The 22982-nt window shown below is 38.8% G+C and overlaps 1 protein-coding gene and 1 pseudogene across 1 annotated transcript; one reads left to right on the top strand and one right to left on the bottom strand.

The window, feature by feature from the left end:
* Positions 1-1492: 1492 nt before the first annotated feature.
* GTF2H3 (general transcription factor IIH subunit 3) lies at positions 1493-22935 on the bottom strand. The gene is made up of 13 exons (XM_061169448.1): positions 22854-22935; positions 19772-19851; positions 14493-14599; positions 13915-14081; positions 11275-11337; positions 10361-10390; positions 10184-10212; positions 7349-7423; positions 6516-6569; positions 3721-3789; positions 3191-3326; positions 3041-3077; positions 1493-2953 (listed from the first exon to the last, which is right to left on the bottom strand). Exons 1-13 carry the CDS (start codon positions 22864-22866, stop codon positions 2884-2886), a joined length of 930 nt encoding a protein of 309 aa, XP_061025431.1. The 5' UTR covers positions 22867-22935; the 3' UTR covers positions 1493-2883.
* Positions 9578-9676, top strand: LOC133076043 (U6 spliceosomal RNA; annotated as a pseudogene).
* Positions 22936-22982: the final 47 nt, after the last annotated feature.

Genomic DNA, 22982 nt, shown 5'->3' with positions numbered 1-22982 from the left:
AAGCCAGAGTTCCTCCAACCTGCAGTTAATTCGATCAACCTGGAGTTAATGCACGAGCGAGCCTACAGACACTGGATTGTAAACAAGCAACTTAATAAACTTGATTTTTATGGTGATTTGGGGGGAGGGACAAAAAGGGGGTGAGGGTGCAATGCTATAATTGTGTTGTTGAATTGTTTTTATTATTCTCCCAGTTTTTTGAAGGCTTTGTTTGTACCACACAGAGCTCTCAGAACTCCGAAAGCAGGTCTTATCAAAGAACACACAAGAGGTTTTGCCCAGCATTAGGAGAGATGCAAAAGCATCTAAATTCTGCCTGAAAAAATATTTTTTATGTCGGTAGCCTCAAAGTATCTCAAGCGTTATTATAGTTCGGTAACTAAGGGTGCAGGCTCTGAGGTCGGACTGCCTGGTTTGGGTTTCACCTTCCTTCTACATTAAGTGACCTTGGGAAAGTCACTTAACCTCTCTAAGCTTGGGCTTCCTCATCTTTATTATTATTGTTGTTTATTTATTTATTTTTGGCTGCGTTGGGTCTTCGTTGCTGTGTGCGGGTTTCTCATTGCGGTGGCTTCTCTTGTTGCGGAGCATGGGCTCTAGGCGCGCGGGGTTCAGTAGTTGTGGCTCGCGGGCTCAGTAGTTGTGGCACGTGGGCTGTAGAGTGCAGGCTCAGTAGTTGTGGCGCACGGGCGTAGTTGCTCCGCAGCATGTGGGATCTTCCCAGACCAAGGCTTGAACCCGTGTCCCTTGCATTGGCAGGCGGATTCTTAACCACCGCGCCACCCAGGGAAGCCCCTTATTATTTATTTATTTGGCTGCGCCAGGTCTTAGTTGCAGCACTCGGGATCTTCATTGAGGCATGCGGGATCTTTAGTTGTGGCCTGTGAACTCTTAGTTGCGGCATGTGGGATCTATTTCCCTGACCAGGGACGGAACCCGGGTCCCCTGCTTTGGGAGCATAGAGTCTTACCCACTGGACCACCAGGGAAGTCCTTCCTCATCTTTAAAAAGGAGATAATAGTCTCTCCCAAATAGGATTGTGTGAGAATTAAGTGAGGTAGCACATCTAATGAGCTTAGGCTAATGCCTGGCATATAGTAAGCACTCTATAAATGTTCACTCATTTTGTTAGCCATCAGAGCGGTGGTGAACCAATTCACTGAGAGAATCCATGTATGGTGTATAAGAAATCTTGTATTAAAAATTTCATACCAATCTATAATCGTATAGTATTTGTAACAATATTTTTGTGAGAGTTTTGGCAAGATTTGAAATTAAAGTTCTTCAGAGTTGAATAAAAAACTGTCTGACATGTGACCAAATCCAGGTAAAAAGTACAGAGTTGAAGATGAATTGAATGAGCATGAAATAAACAATGAATGAGAGGAAATAAGCAAATATGAAAATTTAAATTATTTTATTATAAACATTTATACAAAATAAACCACAAACACAACTGTTAAAAATAAAATTTAAACAGAATTAGGCCAGTTCATAAAACATGTCAAATGAAAAAGTAATAACAAAAACCTTATCAGCTTGTTTGAAATTATTCATCTTTAGATATATGATGCTTTGTTTCCTAGACTTAAAATAGAGATCTCCATTACACATAGTTAGGCTGTGAAATATTAAATATTATTTTTAAAAGACAAACAGATTCTTAAAGATTAGCAAATACTTGCAAAGTGATCACCAAAATCTTCGTGTATTTGTTAACAAAATTGTAAATCCAGAATATAAAATCTACTTGAAATAATCCGACCAAACACCAAATTGCTTAAATGAGACTCAGTTTCTGAGATGGTGTCAAGAGAAAATTTAAATCTTATTTATATACAAGGTTGTATACACAAATAGGTCTTTGTCAATTTACTTTTTAAAAACAAATTAAATTGGCCACCATTCCTAAAAACGCTTCCTACACTCTGCTGGAATTTAAAAGGACTTTTAATAACTTCAAGGTTACATAGGAAAATGTTTTTTATTGTTGCAAATAATTTTTCTTTTGAACTTACAGAATTTTTCAGTATTAAGTCCAAAGCTTCTAGAGAACAGTTCTCCAGTATTAATGCTTTCCCCTCCTCATTAAAAAAGGGATGAATTCTATGTGGGGCAACACTTCACTGTACAGAATCCATTCTCCCCAAGAAATTTCCCCTCAGAACCCAGACCCTGGCTTTCACAAATAAGCTCTTCACACGACTGTTCTTAAAGAAGAAGTTCCCACCAGACTACTGCACTCACTCTCCTTACTCATTTAAAATCAGATTTTAGAGATATTCAGTGACAAACTATCATTTGGATAACTCTGTCCAAACATGTACTAATGTCAGACAAAAGAATAAGTATCTGCTAATATCTGGAGCTAAATCTCAATTTAGAAAACAAGGATTTTATTTACGTGACTACTGTCGAAGTTAAGTGTTGACTCAAGTAACATGTTCTATCTTGATTAATGCCATTACTCCATAAATAGTCACTTTTTCCAAAACTGTGTTCAAATTTCACGTCATACATTTCACAGTAAGAACCTAGACTTGGTAGGTTCTGACACTTATAATCAGGACAGACTGGCTTTGACAAACGATCACCTCATTTAAAAAAAAAAAAAAAAATCACAAATTTGTGCTTTCTTCCTCCATTTCTGGACAAAAACCAGTCAGAAGAAATTTTAGGGTATATTGCATAGAATGACTCCCTCAAATCAATCAGCCCCCAAGAAGCATAGGATGAGGATGATGTTTTAGTATATTTCCTGTAAGAAAGTTCATTAACATTTATCTTACACATCTCTCTATTTTTTTCAGAGCCTTCCTAACAAAGATTCTGCCATATAATTTCTATAAATAGCTCTAAGTGATGGGGAAACAATTTTTACTGTCATGCGGACATTTTCAGTTTCTTTTTCTTGGCCTTCAGTACAGGAGGGAGAGAAATCTTAAAGGCTGTCCTGAAATAATACAGAGAAGAAAATACTTTTTAATGCTCTAAATCTCTATAAAGGGCAAGCCAGCCACACAGCCTCAAAGATACTTACTCGCACGTAGTGCAGATAGGGCTGAAGTTGCAGAATACTGCAAATTGAAAAAACGAAAAATGAACAGGACAGTGTAACAGCCACACAGCTGGAGATGTTTTCTGCACACTCCTCCACAACATAGAAAAACTCAGCGCTACGTGAACTTACTTGACAAACACACAGAACACACGTAGCCGATTTCAATGAGATTTCGATGGCAGAAGCAAGCAGCCCGGTAGTCGACATGAACTGGGGGTGGGAGGGTTAACTGAGACCTCTGATCTTGATCAGGAAGAAAAACCCACTGTTAAAAAAAAAAAGGAAATTTTATTTAAAACATGGGGGAAAACAACCCGAAGCCAGGACATAGATATCAGATATTAGCCAGTAAACACTGAGAATACGAAATTAGATTTTCCTTGAAAGTCTATTAGAAATAGACTATTAGAAATGTGTTTCTATCCATTCCACAATTATTGAGCACCACCACACACAGGCACTGTTCTGTCAACAGTCATACAACATTCCGCATACAGCTTACAGGGTCCAAAGACTCCCTTAAGTTCGAATTCCCTAGGTCACTCCTCTGCTCCTTTCTTCCAGTTACTAGGCATCAGCCATCTTACTCCCGTTCATTCCCCAGGAAACAGGGTCTCACTGGACTCAAGGCATTAGGTTCACTGTTGACATTTCCTTACCAGTAAATACTGCAGAAGGGAGGGCATCTGAGGCACCTTCAAGTACAGTCCCCCTGTGATGTCACAAGCCTGCAAGACAAAGGGCTCTCAGCCAAACTAGTACTCGCTTAGCTTTTCCAGCGGGAGGTCATTCTCACCAGCAACTCCTCAGGTCTCCAAAAGAAGAGGAAGATACGACACAGCGAATTAAAAGGGAATCTCTTCCCAGAGTGCGGGAGGACCAGAAACTTGCAGCTACCTCTCCAGATGTTCAAATATCTTGTGTTTTCCCCTTGGCCCACACCCTTTCATCCTTTGCAGACTGTAGTATAAGAGTACAAGCCCTTTTTCCTGTTTGTTTGCTACTGATAAATTTCTATTCTTGCCATGTTTATTCATTCTCATTGTATCTTTTAGTAACAGTTTGAGATGTAATTCACATGCTATTAAACTCACCCTTTTAAAGTGTACAATTTACTAGTTTTTAGAATATTGACAGAGTTGTGCAACTGTCACCGCTATCTAGTTGCAGAACATTTTCATCACCCCAAAAAGAGATCCCATCCCCATTAGCAGTCATTCTCCATCCCTCCTTTCCCCCGGCAACCACTAATCTGCTTTCTGTCTCTATGGATTTGCCTATTCTGGACACTTCATATAAATGGAATCAGACAATATGTGTCCTTTTACTTCTTGCGCTTAGGATAATGTTTTCAAGGTACATTTATATTGTAGCATGTATCAGTACTTCATTCCCTTTTATGACCAAATAATATTCCATTGCATGGATAAACCACAATTTATTTATCCGTTCATCCGCTGATAGGCATTTGAGTTGTTTCCACTTCTGGGTTATTATGAATAGCACAGCTATGAATATTCACGTACAATATTTTGTATGGACACGTTTTCATTTTTCTTAAATATATATCTAAGAATGGAATTGTGGACTCAATTGGTACTTCTATGTTTAACTTTCTGAGGAAGTTTCAGACTGTATTCCAAAGTGGCTGTACCTTTTCACATTCCCAACAAACACCATGCACTTACCATCAAGCTTAAGAAACAGGATAATTCTAGAACCTTTGATGCTGGTGTACTTTCTGGTTGTATCTCCCCTTCCCCACGCATCCCCAGCAGTAACCTAAACTCAAAGTTTTCTACAATTTTGAGATTTTAACTGATCTTTTAGGAAATAATATTTCTTGTGGTCAAAAAACGTTTATCAAAAGTTTAGTAATTTCTTCAGTCTTATTTCCGTAAAGTAAAATTCAGTTTCATATTTTGATTAAAAATAACATCTGGTGGCGCACTCGTTAAGAATCTGCCTGCCATTGCAGGCGACATGGGTTCAAGCCCTGGTCCGGGAAGATCCCACATGCTGTAGAGCAACTAAGCCCATGCGCCACAACTACTGAGCCTGCGCCCGAGCCCATGAGCCAGAACTACTGAGCCCGTGTGCCACAACTACCGAAGCCCGCGCACCTAGAGCCCATGCCCCGCAACAAGAGAAGCCACCGCAATGAGAAGCCCGCGCACTGCAACAAAGAGTAGCCCCGGCTCGCTGCAACTAGACAAAGCCCGTGCACAGCAAGGAAAACCCAACGCAGCCAAAAAATAAATTTATTTTTTAAAAAAGAGATAAAATTAATTTTAAGAGCATTTTTATTTAACTCAATATATCCTAAGTGTTATCATTTTAACATGTAATCAGTATAAGAATCATTAATGAGATATTTTACCTTGTTTTTTTCAATACTAAGTCTTTGAAATTCAGTGTGTATACTTATGCACATCTCAATTCAGATCAGACTCATTTCAAGAGCTCAACAGCCATATGGCTACCATAAAGAATAGCGCAGATCTGGAATATGATCCTATTTTTATAAAATTCTTTGCTTAGTGATCTATTCTTCCATCTGTATGTATAGAGAGATCTGTCACGCTGTTCACCTAATACTAACAACAGTAACTTTTGGATGATAGGATTTGAAGGGATTTTTTTTTTAACTTTTAAAAAATACTTTTCTGTGTTGCTTGAATTCGTTTTAATGTGTGAATTACTTTTACAAATTCAATCAAATCATTGTGTAAAATGTAAATAAAAATATCAAAGAAACCAGAGAGATGTTGGTGCTCTAATCTAAAGCATCATACAGGCTAATCCTTAAAAATGTGTGGGGACTTCCCTGGTGGTCCAGTGGGTAAGGCTCCGAGCTCCCAATGCAGGGGGCCCAGGTTCAATCCCTGGTCGGGGAACTAGATCCCGCATGCCGCAACTAAGACTCGGCACAGCCTAAATAAGTAAATAAATAAATAAATAAAATATTAAAAAATAAAAATGTGTGAAGACTGGTGGATGAAAAGCATTTAACAATAAGTAAGAGAACACACCGTGCTTTCATAACCACCAACACCAAGCATTCATTTAAAATATACCTGTTGGGCATCCCTGGTGGTGCAGTGGTTAAGAATCCACCTGCCAATGCAGGGGACACAGGTTCGAGCCCTGGGCCGGGAAGATCCCACGTGCCACAGAGCAACTAAGCCCGTGCGCCAGAACTACTGAGCCTGCGCTCTAGAGCCCGTGAGCCACAACTACTGAAGCCCGCGCACCTAGAGCCCATGCTCCACAACGAGAAGCCACCGCAATGAGAAGCCTGCACACTGCAACGAAGAATAGCCCCCGCTCGCTGCAACTAGAGAAAGCCCGTGCACAGCAACGAAGACCCAACGCAGCCAAAATAAATAAAATAAATAAATAAATTTATTTAAAAAAATAAATAAAAATAAAAATAAAATAAAATAAAATATACCTGTTGGAGGAGTCCTGAATCGGAGTCTAACACACAGGCATCAATCAAAATATTCTGAAATGAATATTTCAAAAAATATTATAGGAATAATAATGACTACCTTACAGTGAGAACCTACTATATGCCAGACTCTATTCTTAAAATGGCTCATTTAATATGCATAATAACTCTGCAAGGTAGATATTTGACTTGCATTTTACAGCTGAAGCACCCAGGCCTTGGCCGGGCGGTGGCCACAGAGCCAAGGGGAAGCAGTGCTGTCACCCCCAGTCTGCCTGTCGCCAAAGTCCATGGTCTTTTCACTATATCATGCTACCACTCCAAGATGGAGAATATTTTACATGGCTATAGCAGCATTTTAGGTTAAAACTGAAGTTTTAAGGAAGTTTTTTTTTTTAACATATCAAAGAAGAAAACGTATTAGTGATAACTCATCTGAACACTTCAGTTATTTGCAAAGTAAAAATATCAAATCTTTATAAGACCTCCCTGAAGCAAAGAGACAGAGAAATTGAAGCAAGGTATGCAGCAAACTATAAAACCTAGAATTCTTAGCCTGGGGTCCAAGGATGGGCTAAATGGGTTACAGGAATACCACAAAACTATCTGCAAAACTGTCTGAGTGCATATTTTTCTGGGGACCCATCAGATTCTCAAGGGTCCAGGAGCCAAAATAGAGAAATGACTAGTATTGTACAAAATATGGATTCCAGATTCCCAATCCCTTAATAAGTATCTAGTCAGAATACCTCTCTAAGTAGGTCATTCAAACAATAAAATTAACTCCTTCATTATGAAACCAATATTCTTTAAAAAGAAGGCTCTCAATTCACCTGCTTCTGTGCTGCAAAGATGACATTCATGAAGTTCATATACTGCAACGTGCTGTCTTCTGCAGCCTTAATCACCTAAAAATCACATCCATGTTAATACCTTTCAGCCATATCCTAGTATTCTCACTCAAATGTCATCACAATATACTACAAATTACAACCAATATCATCTTTCTAATTTGTCTTTAAAGTTATTATTAAATAATACCTAAAACTGTAAAGATGACTGCAAAAATCTCCCCCAAATCCTATCCCTCAAGAAATAACCCTTGTTAATAGTTTCTAAAGAGCACTTATGTGGGCATGTATATATACCCCCCCACACACACCCCAGGATGATACTCTATCTAGTGTTCTGCAACCTGCTTTTTCAGGCCACAATATCTGGGGGGAAAATCTTATATCAGTAAATTTGGATGTAATCCTTCATGCTGAGTTCATAGATTTCCACTGTTCAACCAATTATCTACAGAAGACACTTAAGCAGTTTCCAAACCCCGGTTTTAGACAATGCTCTAACGAACACTCTTGTCTACCCTTTGCACAACTCTCCGATTAGCTCCTAAAATAATCAGTGAGATTACTAAAGTGTCTGCACATTTAATTTTGATACATATTACCGAACTGCCCTCCAGAAAAGCTGTACCAGTTTATCCTCCCATGGGCGATGCAAGGGAATAACCACTAGTAGGGCTGACCATATTTCCAAATGCTAACTGGTCATTTTCATTTCCTCTTCTACCGATTGCTCGTTTCCCACTTGTTTCTTTAGATTCAACCCTGACTTTTAAAAATTAATTTTCAAGAGCTCTTTTTTATTTTAGAAATATTACATGAATCCTGTCAGGTAGCTATACTGAAAGTACTTTTTCCTAATAGTTTTTTTTTTCCCATCCTTGTTTTGGGGGTTTTATTTTTTTGAGGTCTTACGCTTCCTTTTAAAGTTTCAAATAATGCTTAGCAAGATACTCATCAACACAAGACTATAAACAGATATTTTCTTCTAGAGCTTTTATGACTTGAATTTTTACATTGAAATGTTTGATCTTTACTAGAACGTGTTTAGGTATAAGCAGTGAGATCTAGCTTTGCTTTCCCACAAATGGTCAATCAACTGGCCCAGTACCTTTTATTGACTAATCCATTTCCCTCCCACTAATTTGAAGTGCTTCGTTTATCACATGTCAAACCCCACTGTGTACCTGGTTTCTGGACTCTAGTCTTTTCCATTATCTGTTTGCCTACTACTACACCAGAACCACAGTTATTGTAGCTTTATAATGTGTTTTAATGCCTAAAGGAGTGTGCACAAAGAAGAACAAAGAGAACTGCTCATTACCCAGTTCTACAAGGGTTAACTGGGAACTCACTGCAGCTGCCCACCGACAGCGCACCCTGAGAGGAGTTCAGGATGAAAAACAGGATGAGGGACTCTGTGCTTTGGATAAATAGGTCTTTAGATAGTTAGATGCATATCTCAGTAAGAATTTCAATGACCCCAGATTCTTGCCTCTTCGCAGGCAAGAACTGAAAAAAGAAATAGAAAAGCACTAAAATCACTAACTTGAGATAGCTGTTCTTCGTGATTAGCAGTAATCTTTTACCAAGATATATGCTTGACTGCATGAATTTCCTAGGCAAAAAAATCATAGATAAACTGGCTTCTCCCCTACCTCTTTGGGACAGTTTCCTCACAGCTGACTGGCTGTCTCCTGGGCTATAATCCTCAGTAAGACTCTGGATAAAACTTACAACTCACAACTCTTACGTTGTGTGTCTTTCTTTAAGTCAACTGGAGCAAGTTCCTGCCTACTATTTTCTTTCAGAAAGCTCCTGGCTATTCTCATTGATTTATTCTTTCAGATAAACTGTTGACTTTCTTAAATCCCCCCACTCTGCCAGGAAAAAAAAAATCTGATTAATATTCTGAGATTGCATTGAACTTACAGTTTAATATTGGAAAAATTGACATTGAAGAATAAAATATGGATCTCCAAAACTAGTGGTTACCAGTGGGGAGAGGGAAGAGGGGAGGGACAATATAGGGGTAAAGGATTAAGAGGTACAAACTGTTATACATAAAATAAGCTACAAGGATACACTGTACAATATGGGGAATATACCCAATATTTTATAATAACTATAAATGGAGTATAACCTTTAAAAATTGTGGATCACTGTATCATACACATGTAACATAAACAATATTGTATATCAACTATACTTCAATTTTTAAAAAGTACAAATTTTATTGGAACAATACAGAGAAGATTAGCATGGCCCCTGCGCAAGGATGACACGCAAATTCGTGAAGCGTTCCATATTTTTAATTGAGACAGTGGCATGGACATATATACACCACCAAACGTAAAATAGATAGCTAGTGGGAAGCAGCCACATAGCACAGGGAGATCAGCTTGGTGCTTTGTGTCCACCTAGAGGGGTGGGATAGGGAGGGTGGGAGGGAGATGCAAGAGGGAGGAGATATGGAGATATATGTATACGTATAGCTGATTCACTTTGTTATAAAGCAGAAACTAACACACCATTGTAAAGCAATTATACTGCAATAGAGATGTTAAAAACAATAATAATAAATAAATAATAAAGTACGAATTTTAAAAAGAAAAAAATATGGCTCTCCATTTATTCAATTCTTTCACGTCTCTCAGAATTTTAGTTTTTCACCATAATCAATTTTACGTATTGCTTGTTAATTAATTCTGGGTACTTAATATTTATTGTTTCTATTATAAATGGGTCTTATTTCCCATTATGTTTTCTAATTGGCTTTAGCTGGTATAAAAACATCGTTTTGATATCTTTTAATCTTACCAATATCCTTGATTTCATTTCCTGATTATCTATAAAGAGATAAAAACAGTTTACAATTTAACTGAATCTTATTAAACATATTACATATAAGGTTTTCTCACCAATTTTTAAACAGTACCTCAAAGTTATAGTAGTAAAATAAAGATTACAGTCTCATAGAAGAATGTAGGCGCCTACCTTTAACATCCTTGTTCATTCTATGAATGTCTTATTTTCTTAGCATTAAGGAATTTAAAAATATTATTTCATAAATACTAATAGTAAACAGAAAAATAACCTCAATTTTAGTTAAATAAATCCAGCATCCACCCAGCTGAAAAAAGGAAAAGCTCCAAGGCCCACAAGAAACACATAAAACAAGAGTGATAGGGAGCTTCCAATTACTAACTCTGTAATCAAGTGGGCTTTGTAACCTGACCAAAATATGATCTTTGTCCCAGAAAATTAAAATTAGTAGATTTGATTGTTCTTTGATTATCCACCTGCTTGTTCTATGATTATTCACCATGTCCTGGATTTGAATACTGCAAACACAAGTAAATCAATACACCATCAAATGAGATAATGAATTTGAAAAGCATACTCAGATGATCAGATACCCCCAATCAAGGTCTGGACAGACTCAATATTGTACAAAACTAACAAACTAAATTACTTAAGACTGAGAAAATATCACACAAACATAATCAAAATGCTTATAAAGGTGTGCAAAATAACGCATTCTCCTGTAGAGAAGCAGCTACTCATTTAATAAGCCCCAGGGTTAGTAAATGGCTTTTAAAATCAAACCCTGCTTCCAACACGAGACAAAAAAAATTTTTTTTTTAATTTGTCTAATAGGAAGCAAAGAAGCATCCTGAAGAATAATGCATTATGAGCAAGACATACTGGAGAAACTAGAGTTTTCTCATTCTTACAGCTTGTCCTAAAAACATGTCAAAGCCAAGATAAACTATTTTTTGATTATCTACCACTTTAGAATACTCATGCCTTCCATTAACATGGGCACCCAAGGTTCTGAGAACTATCAGAAGTTCAGATCTCTTTATTACAAAAAAACACCTTCTGAATGATTAAAACACCAAGGATACAGCAAAGAGCTTTGGCGAGGGATCCTGCCAGCAGAGTTTCTGTATGTTGACCCTCTATGTCACCTGAAGATAACAAAAAACATTAAAAAGGGAATTTTTAGGTACTTTCTTGACCTAAAATCATTTTCAAACCAAAGCATTCTTCTTCATGAATGAAATCAGATGACATTTTCAAACTGGGTTTAAAAACATAGATAAGCAATTTTTAAACATTTTCTCAATTTAAAATACCCCGGTGGTTGGGGGCTGAAGGGGCAGGAATGGGGGGTTGTTGTTTAATGGGTATAAAGTTTCAGTTTTTGATGATGAAACAGTTCTGGAAATGGATGGTGGTGATTTTGCACAACAGCGTGAATGTACTTAACGCCACTGACCTGTACACTTAAAAATGGTTAAAATGGTAAATTTTATGTTATAAAAAACAGATAATAAAAAATATCCTGGTGTTACTGGGAAAGGTTGTGGCTGCTCAATGACCTAAGTGGTAGCAGAGGCCCTGTGAAACTGCAGGCAGCCTGGACAGTGGCCCCTGGCCAGGCCCCGAGCCCTTCCCACTGCCTCCCACCTGCCTGGGAAAGCCGTGAAAAGAGGACTGGAGAAAGTGCCCTGGCTGTGGGAGGCAGGGACGAGGTTTACAACTTATTCGGAGACTTGAGTGAAAAACAGTCACTCTCATAAAAATCAAAATTCTACACCTTCAGCACAAGAAGGTGGGGAGCCCAGATTGACACGCTGTGCGAACAGGGCCTGCAACTGGTCCAGGAGCACTGATACCCCATGGGGAGGTCAGACCAGGAAAGGTCTGGAACACTATACTGAGAAGTTGGGACTTTGCCCCGGGGGCCAGTGGTTGCTCAAAACATGATTCGAGAACCAGCTGTAGGAATATCACCAGGGAACTCAATAGAAACACAAATTCTTGGGCCCTCCCTAAACCCACTGAATCAGAAACTATGGAGTGGGGTTCAGTATTTCATTTTAACAAGCCCTCCAGGTGATTTTTAACAGTTTTATTGGGGTATAACTTACAGATCACAAAATTATCTTTTTAAGCACACAAGTCAATGATTTTTAGTAAATTTATAGGGATGTAAATCCTCGCCACAATCCAATTGTAGAACATTTCCATCACCCCAAAATATCACTTGGGCCCATTCCCATCACTTCTCTGCTCCTCCCCAGCCCCAGGAGAAATCATTAATCCACTTTCTGTCTCTAGAATTGCCTTTTCCCTACAGGTGATTTGGACACAGGAGACAGATTGAAACCACTGCCTGCCGGCAACAGGGAATCAGCAAAAGGTCTTTAAGGGCGGGAACAGCAGCTCTGACATTTAGGATGATACCTCTAGAGGCTGAGTGGAAAGACTGGAACGGAGAGAGACAGGAGTCGGTTAAGAAGTTGATAACAACGATCTAGAGCAAAGGCTCTCCACCTGGGCAACTGTGCCCCACGGGGGACATTTGGTTCTCACAACCGGGGGATATTATGGCATCCAGTTGGCTGAGGCCAGGGATGCTGCTAAGTATCCTTCAAAGCACAGGAAAGCCCCACAATAAAGAATTACCCAGCCCAAAATGTCAGCACTGCCAAGGCTCAGCTACATGGCAGGTAACAAGGGGTCAGACTTTGGAGATACTGCTGAGGATTAATAGGATCTCATAGCTGATCAGATGTTGGATGAGGAGGAAGGAGTCCAAAAAGAAAATTTTGGAAAAGTAGGTGGCTGGGGGGTGACAGAAATAGGAAATGGAAATGGTGGTCTAACTGAGAGAAAAGATAATGAAACTGGTCTGGGCTGTGTTAATGAGACTGTGGGACATTTAAGTGGAGACATTTGCAGCTTGAAAGAAAGGCTAGATTAGAGACAAAGACTGGGAAGTGTTCATACATAAATGATAATTAATGACAGGAGTGGATGAAAACACGCAGAGGGAGAAAATAAGAAAATAACCCGGCAGAATAAAAAAATGTATATATTTTTAAGAAACAAGAAGAAAGAAGAAAGAGTCAGAAATGCAAGAAAGAATGGTCCAAAAAAGAGGAAAAATAGGTCAACAGGCTATCCTCAGAAACCAGAGTATTTTAAGAAGCAGAGGATGGCAAACAGTGTCAATGCTGCAGAGGTCAGGCAACTAATGCATAGGCTTTGATGGAAAAGATTTTTTAAAAGAAAAGAGACAGGGCTTCCCTGGTGGCGCAGTGGTTGAGAGTCTGCCTGTGAATGCAGGGTACACGGGTTCGAGCCCTGGTCTGGGAAGATCCCACATGTCGCGGAGCAACTAGGCCCGTGAGCCACAACTACTGAGCCTGCGCGTCTGGAGCCTGTGCTCCGCAACAAGAGAGGCCGCGATAGTGAGAGGTCCGCGCACCGCGATGAAGAGTGGCCCCCGCTTGCCACAACTAGAGAAAGCCCTCGCACAGAAACGAAGACCCAACACAGCCAAAAATAAATAAATAAAAATAAATAAAAATAAAGAAATTCCTTTAAAAAAAAAAGAAAAGAAAAGAAGAGAGAAGGCAGTAAATAGTATCGAGATCCTCAAAGTTTTGGATTCAAAGCCTCAAGGACCTCCACATTCAACTCCACTTGCAAATAGGAATAATGGAAGAAAAAAAAAAAAAGCTGAAAGCAGTTACTCTTAGTCATTAGATCTTTGATCTCTTCAACAATAACTTCATTTGCTGCTGTTAACAACTCGTATTTTCCATCTTTACTTCCTGAGGGAGTAAATTCAGAGGAAGGGTTGCCAGGGTCTCCAAAGAAGTCTCCGAGTCTGCCATTCCTTCCAGGATATAAGAATCGACTGAAACAGAAAAACAAAAAAACAAAAAGAGCCTAGTTACACGAGGACTTGGAGCCCTCACTAAACATCAAAATGAAATCCAGCAGAGATAACAAACCAAACCAATTCCAGACTCTCAAGATTCCATAATAAATTTCAGTTTTAAAGAATGTAGAAAATAGGTAAATGGGCAAACATGAGTCTACCACCACAGAATGTTTTGATGATTCCACTGTTTTCTTAAAAAACGAGAAGAATAAAGAAGGTACTGGGTTACAGTCTTTTGAAATGCTTTACAGTCTCTTGAAATGCTTCATACCAAATTCTTACCTACTACTAGTTTATTATTTGAGGTATATTTATCTACCCCAGTAATATCTGGTCCAAGGATCCCTAAGCACTGAACAGGAAGAGTAATCATAATGGTCATACCTTTCTTGAATGTGACTTGCTATCACAGCAAGTTTGTTGGAACGATTCATGAATAAATGAGAATTTCCTAGCACCATCACTGCGTCTATGCATTTTGATAAAGTAAACTGTTGAAAAACAGAAGACAAAAGAAAGGTAAATTAGCTATCCAAATAGCTATGTCAGGTCTTGAAATGATTAAGATTTCATTTAAATTTTAGACAATTATTCACTTCTAAAAATTTGCTCTGGAGCTCCCCCTCCAAAGTCGTAAGCAAAAACACTTGAAACCTACAGTTTTCCAATTCTGAACAGCACAGACTTGCCCATTTCTGACTTGCTTAGAAAAACAACACATGGCAGGTCAGATCCCACGGAGCAGAGCAAAATGAAGGAAGAATTGTTGTTGGGGGATGTGATGGAACTGGGGAAGTAAGGAGATACAGTCCTTTTTTATAAACATGATGACTGATTTGTGCTAGAGTTGACCTAAATATAATTTAGTCAGTAGCATCAATCTTTACTAATACTGGTTATAGAGAATTGCCCTTACTTTTTCTCCTCCCTTACAGAACTGTCTACCAGCTGCATTTTCATCCTCCACGATAATGAAAACAGTCCAATTTGAAATATAAACCCAAGAAAGACAAAAATTCCAACTGAGGCAAGAAATCATATGCAAAGACATTCATTTTCACTGTTATTTTTCCAGCTGTTATACTGTTAATTGATACAACCTATTTATTCATAAATAAATATATTTATAGCAAAAATATGGATAAACCTAAAAAACAAAAAAAAAACTATAGTTTTCTAATTTTACTTATGAAACCAATTCTACATCAGTACAATATTCCACAAATGTTTTCTGCATAATATTCAGGGAATAGCAAATATATCACAACTTCTATGATAAAATTACTAGCAAACTATTGCTACACATGGAATAGACAATTAATAAATACTGATTAAATTGGTAATTGTAAAACTTTTGAATTCATTCATTAAGTATCCTGAGCACCTATTATGTGCCAGGAGAAGACCCCTTCTTTCATGGAGTTTACATTCTGTCAAGTACTAATATTACTAAAAAAACACAGGTGGATATTTTTATAATCATGTAATAAAGCATGTTTCTCTTAAAGAAATACTTCAAGCAGAAAATAAAACTGATAAATTTCACTCACTCTATTTTTGAAAATGTAAAACAAACCTATTAAAATTTCTGTATGGCAAAAAAAAGACTAAACAAAAGTGAGAGGCAAATTACAAACTGGAAAAAAATAATTGCAACGTATGACAGATGAGTTAACCTTTAATATAAAGTGTCCACAAACCATTAAAAAAAAAAAAAGGAATACGCAAAGAGAAAAATGGGCAATGCCCCAGAGGAGAAATACAAAGGACCATTAAATATACGAAAAGCAAATTGAGATCATTTTGGTACATCATACTGGCAAAAGATAAAATAAGGAAACAGAGCATCTTGTGCTGGTACCAAAAAAAACCAAACAAACAAACCCAGAATCCTCATACACCACTGATGAGAGTTCAAAATAAGACAGTCTTCCTGGAGAATATGGTAATATGCAGTGATATACTGGTCTAGCTGTACAATGGAATTCTACTCAGCAATAAAAAGGCATGAACTACTGATGCACGTAGCAACATGGACAAATTTCAAAATAATTATGCTGAGTGAAAACACCAGACCAAAAAAGAAAAAGTAACCCAAAACAAAAAACTGTTTGATTCCATATATATAAATACCTAAAATATGCAAACTAATCTATAGTGACAGAAAGCAGATCAGTGGTTGCCTCGGGAGGGGACAGGCAGAGAGGTGGGTGGGATGAATTCAAAGGAACAGGAAGAAACTTTGGGGGTGATGGATCTATATGTTCATTATTTTGATTGTGGGGATAATTTCATGAATGTATACATAAGTGAAAACATAACAAACTAAACACTTAAAACATAACAAATTAAAGACTTTAAACATGTGCAGCTCATTGTATGTCAATTCTAGCTTGGTAAAGTTATTTTTAAAAAAGACACCATTAAGAAAATGTCCAACTTAAAAATTTTTAAATTGGGCAAAATATTTGAATACAAATTTCACCAAAGAAAATATATGTATGGCTAATAAGCATATGAACAAAAGACTCAACATCATTAGTCATTAGGGAAATGCAAATTAAAACCACAATGAGATATTACCACCTACACTAGAATGACTATAATCAAAAAGGCAGACAAGTGGCGGCAAGGATGTGAAGAAAAGACTGGAACTCTCATACATTTCTGATGGGAATGGAAAAGGGTGTACCAACTTTTTTTTTTTTTGTCACTTCTTTTTATTTTATTTTATTTCATTTATTTATTTTATTTTTTGGCTGCGTTGGGTCTTCGTTGCTGCAGGCTGGCTTTCTCTAGTTGCGGCGAGCGGGGGCTACTCTTCATTGCAGTGCACGGGCTTCTCATTGTGGTGGCTTCTCTTGTTGCGGAGCACCAGCTCTAGGCGCGTGGGCTTCAGTAGTTGTGGCTCACGGGCTCAGCAGTTGTGGCGCACAGTCTTTGTTGCTCTGCAGCATGTGGGATCTTCCTGGACCAAGGCTCGAACCTGTGTCCCCTGCATTGGCAGGCAGATTCTTAACCACTGCACCACCAGGGAAGTCCCAGGGTGTACCAACTTTTGAAAAGTTTGGCAACGTCTTAAAAAGTTCAGTCTAAACTTACCATATGACCCAGTAATTCAACTCATAGGTCTCTATCTACTCAAGAGAAATGCAAACATATGTTCATACAAAGACTTGTTTGTGAATTACCTGCATTATTCATAATAGTCAAAAAGGGGAAACAATCTAAATGTCCGTGAACAGATAAACAAGAGGTATATCTGTACTATAAAATACTGTTCCGTAATAAAAAGGAACCACCAATACATGCTACAACATGGATGAACCTCAAAAATATTATGCTAAGTGAAAAAAGCCAAAATCAAAAGACTACATATTACCAAAACTCACCCAATATGAAAAAGATCAAATAGTTTAATTACTATTAAAGAAATTTAATTCATAGTTTAAAACTTCACCAAAAAGCAATCTCCAGGTCCAGACAATTTCACTGGAGAACTATACCAAAAGTTTAAAGAACTGATACCAATTCTAAATAATCTCTTCCAGAAAACAGAAGAGAACACTTCCCAATTCATTTTATGAAGCCAGTATCACCCTTAAGCCAAAATCAGCAAAACACAGTACAAAAAAGAAAAAAAAACTATAGACCAGCATCTATCATAAAATAGATAAAAACTGAATCCAAGTGGGGTTTATTCTGGAAATGCAAAGCTGGTTCAATATTTGAAAATCAATCAGTGTAATCCACCATATTGACAGGCTAAAGAGAAAAATCATTAATTGATGCAGAAAGATCATTTGACAAAATTTAACATCCAGTCATGATAAAAATCTCCAAGCAAAACTAGGAAGAGAACTTCCTGAACTTGATGAAGAGCATCTACAAAAAAAATCTACAGTTTACACCATACTTAACAGTGAAAGACTGAATGCTTTCCCCCTAAGATCAGGAACAAGGTAAGGATGTCCACGCTCACCACTCTTACTGAACGCAGTACTGTAAGTCCTACTAGTACAATAAAGCAAGAGAAGAAAATAAAAGGTATGTGCATTGGAAAGGAAAAAAATAAAACTGTGCCTACTTGCAGATGACATGACTGTCTATTTAGAAAATCCCAAGGAATCTGCAAAAACACTGCTAAGACTAATAAGTAAGTTAAGCAAAGTCCCAGAATATAGGAGCAACACATAAAAATCAATCATATTTCTATATACTAATATTAAACAGCTGGCAACCAACATTTGAAACATACTACTCATTTACAATTGCTAAAAAACATGTATTTAGGTATAAATCTACAAAACTTGTCTGATGAAAACTATAAAACGCTAACGAGGGAATTCCCTGGTGGTCCTGTGGTTAGGACTCTGCACTTTCACTGCTGAGGGCCCAGGTTCAATCCCTGGTTGGGGAATTAAAATCCTGCATGCCGCAAGGTGTGGCTAATAATAATAATAATAATAAAAACAGCTAACATAAAAAAGTCACAACAGCAAATGCTGGTAAAGATACAAAGAACTGGACCTCTCATACTTTGCTGGTGGGAATGTAAAATGGTATAGCCACTCTGGAAAACAGTAAAGCAGTTTCTTATAAAATCAAACATGTGATTAACATACGACCCAGCAGTTGCACTTCTGGGCACTTATCCCAGAGAAATGAAAGCTTACATCCACACAAAAACCTGTATATAGATTTTCAGAGCAGCTTTTTATGTAATAGCCAAAAACTGGAAACAACCCAAATGTCCTTTGATAGGTGAATGATTATACAAACTACGGCACATCACACCATGGACTACTCCTCAGCAATAAAAAGGACAAACTTTTGCACATGGAACAACTTGAATGGATCAAGGGCATTATGCTGAGTGAAAAAAAGCCAGCCTCAAAGGTTGCATACTGTCTCATCTATTTACATAACAAAATTCTAGAGATGGAGAACAGATTAGTAGATTAGTACCAGGGAGTAGAAAGTTACAGCAACCATGCAGGATGCCTCCACCAGGGAGCTCCTGTGTGATGGAACAGCTCTGTTATCTTGATTCTGGTTGGGGTTACACAAATCTTACATGTGATAAGACTGCAAGAACTAAACATACACACACAAGTGGATGCAAAACTGCTGTGATCTGAATAAAGGCTGTAGATGGTACTGATGTCAATTTCCTGGTTTCGCTGTTGTACTTCAGTTATATAAGATGTTACTACTGGGAGAAGCTGAAGCCAGGGCACACAGGACCTCTCTGTACCGCTTTCATAATTTCCTGTGAGTCTATAACTATTTCAAAAAAATATATTTCAAAATAGAAAGTTTTTTTTTAAAAAGACTACATATTATATGGAATCGATATATGAAATGTCCAGAAACGTCAATATAGAGACAGAAAGCAGATCAGTGGTTGCCTACAACTAGGGGGTAGAAGCAGTGCCTGCGAACAGGCACGAGGGAACTTTTGGGGGAAATAGAAATGTTCTAAAATGGAATTGTGGTGATGGTTAAACAACTTTACTGCAATTTTTACTAAAAAAAACACTGAACTGTACATTATAATGGGTGAATTTTATGGTATGTAAATTATACCTTAATAAAAAAGCAACATAAACATATACTCAGTCAAACCAGAATTATCCAAAAGCCTTCTCAAGCAATCTTACCTGAGATTCCTTTAATGCTTGCTTTCCCCACCAAATTGGGTTGGTATCAACTATGATAACCAGAAGATTCAATTCATCTTCTGAAAATATTAACAAAAAACAAAAAACATTAGCCTCATAAAAGTGAAACAAAGCTAACATTCTCAATTTGTAAATTAAATCCAGAGCAAGCATCACTACATGCCTTTACATGTTTATCATCCTACAATCATGAAATTAACACAAGGCCAAGTTCTTTTAAAGATTTAAAGCTCTTGGGGCCCTTAGCAAGCTCTTGCTTGCCTTCTGTACATCTGTACCTTTCATGCACTAGAATGCAAGCTTTGTGAGGGGGGATTTTTGTTTCTTTTGTCACTGCTTATCCTCTGCTCCGAGCACAATGCCTAGCATGTGGTGGATGATCAATAAATATCTATTTTATGAATCCAAAGACATATGCATTTTTAAATGGCTGGTCAAGGACTGAAGGCACTGATTAACCAGTAGTTTGAATCACTAGTAGAATTTCAGGCATGGGGTGGCAGGGGGGTAGATTTAAAGGGAGACACAGAATCAATTTGGCTCCAGGTCCATCAAATCACCTAGCAGCAAGGCCAATTATACTTAGGAACCAATCTTTAAAAGGTGAAAACGAGGGGAATTCCCTGGCGATCCAGTGGTTAGGACTCCGAGCTCTCACTGCAGAGGGCCCGGGTTCGATCCCTAGTCGGGGAACTTAAATCCCATAAACCGTGAGGTCAAAAAAAAAGAAAAAAGAAAAAACAGGTGAAAACCAGAGTGGAAAGCACTTGCTATGTCAAGATTTTACTGTGAAAAAAATTAGGCTACTCTCTACAAAGTGACAGACACAACTAAAGAGGCTAACTTAACATATTAATTCATTCAACAAACATTTACACTAAGTACCAGTGTTAGGTGTTGGGGATAGGTGTTGGGGATACTGAGACCAAGCCCTCAAGGAGCCTACATTCTAACTGAGGTGAGGTGACAGACATATGAACCCATAAGCACACACTGTTACAAAAAACCCAGGATGCTCATTTAATAGCAAAAAGCAACAATGCCTTTCCTGCCCCCATACTTTCCATCCTCCAGTTCCCTGTTCCCTGTATCAGGATAATCCCACCCCATCTTTGATGTCTGCTTACATACCCAAATCCTATTTACTCTTTAAGGCCCCAAACCAATGCTACCTCTTTACCCAGAAGTCCTCCCTAGGTCTTCCAACAGGTCCTGGCTCCCCCATCTCAGGAGACTGGAAATCTCAGCCCCTCTGCATCAGGTCCGGCACATGTAATCCTATCATCCCATCCCATGCTGACAACTCAGCAAGAGACTTATTGCTATCTTTTGCTATGTTTCACCACTTATAAGATGTACTCCCTCTTTTCTTTTCTTTCTTTTTTTTACATTTGACGAGGATGGTATCTTACCATTATGACTGATCGCATTTTATTTTCTCTTAGTGGTATATTAAATAAAATAAAAGCACATTTCATAATCAATACTGTCTTAGATTAGGGGAAACATGGTATTTCTCTCTTGCAAGAGAAAGTAACTTGCTCTAAGTCACATGGCCTGCTAGCAAGTAGCAAAGCTAACACCCAGCTTTGAAGACAGATCTGCTTGACTCTAATGACTGTGGCTTTTCAAAGCCCCACTGCCTACTTCTGAGCACCCACAGCATCACTTCTCTTCTAATGACAGCACTCACTACCTCATTTTACACTTAGCTGTGTTTCTGATCTCTCTTCCCAACTCTGCCCTCTAAACCGTGGACTCCTTAAAGAATGAGGAATGAATAATGTAATGTTGCATAAATCACAGAAGAAAGTGCCTGGCACACAAGAGGCACTTAATAATTGTGTCTCCCATAGGCCCTCACTCCTCTACCCAAAAGCCTTTGGCCTTATTCTCCATTAGGTCCCACCTCCCAACTCTCAGGGCCTTCCTTGCTACCATCAAGCCTGAGAAAAACAGAAAGTGTTGCCTGTCAGGAGAGGTGGGTATCCATACACATGGAATGTCCCTATGAATTTCCTTCTTTGGGTCTCTACCTCCGCGTTTGTAGACAGGGGCCATACCAGGTCTGCATCCCTCACAGGGCTGTGATATTGATTAAAACAGATGAAGGATGCACGCACAATTGTTATGGCCTCTGAAAGGACCTATTTCTACTCTTGCTCTCCGCAGTCCATTTCCCACACAGCAGTAAAAGTAATCTTTTAAAATCATAAATTAGGGAATTCCCTGGAGGTCCAGTGGTTAGGACTCCACGCTTTCACTACAGGGAGCACAGGTTCGATCCCTGCTCGGGGAACTAAGATCCCGCAAGCCACTGTGTGGCCAAAGAAAAAGAAAAAAATCGTAAATCAGATAGTAAACCTACCTTGCTTGAAGCCCTAAAACGGCTTTGTATTACACTTAAAATAGAGATCAAGCCCCACAAGGGCCCTGCACCTGGCTAGCTCTCTGATCTCATCCTTCTAGCCCACCCTGCTCCCACCACCCTGGCCTCTTTTTTCCTCCCTTTAAGATATCAGACTCTATAACTGGTAGCTTAATGTATGAACGAAAGTCTCTCCACCTTCCTCTACCCCCGGGTGCCCCCTTTCCGTCTTCCCATTGCAATGTAGTGGCTCAACTTGCCACAGGGTCTTCATAAAGTCACTCAAATCTTAGTTTCAATATCACTGGTCTTCCCTGGACCCCTATCGAAAGCAGCTCCTTCTTGATCATCCCCTAATCACAATCGACCCCATCATCACTTTATATTGTCGTCACAGCTCTTGTCACCCTTCGAAATTATTTTTATTTACTTGCCTACTGTCTGTCTCGCTCACTAGCCTGTAACCTCCACGAGTCTGTAACGTTCTCTATGTATCTCCCAGGGCATGAAATAACGCCGGGCACACAAGAGGCGCTCCAAAAATATTTACTGAATGAATACATTCGCTACTCCTCTAAAGACCAAACAAGTTCCACCCAGCCCCCAGAATATATTGATACTCCATTTGGCCGGTCCTGGCCGGGTAAAGTCCGCTCAGGCCCGGGGTCCGGGTCCCGTCGGCGCGGCCCTCACCGTCTGAGACCATAGCTGCCCGTGTCCCTCAGCGAACAGCCACTTGCAGTCAAGCGGGCCTCCGGGATACGGCGCACCCCGACTTCCGGCGCCTCCGAGTGACGTAAGGGAGGGCTGGGCTCAGGCCGC

The sequence above is a fragment of the Eubalaena glacialis genome, chromosome 15 (genome assembly GCF_028564815.1).
Source record: "Eubalaena glacialis isolate mEubGla1 chromosome 15, mEubGla1.1.hap2.+ XY, whole genome shotgun sequence".
Lineage (NCBI taxonomy): Eukaryota > Metazoa > Chordata > Mammalia > Artiodactyla > Balaenidae > Eubalaena > Eubalaena glacialis.
The sequence above is the reverse complement of the archived record's forward strand: the minus strand, read 5'-3'. Positions and strand labels throughout refer to the sequence as shown.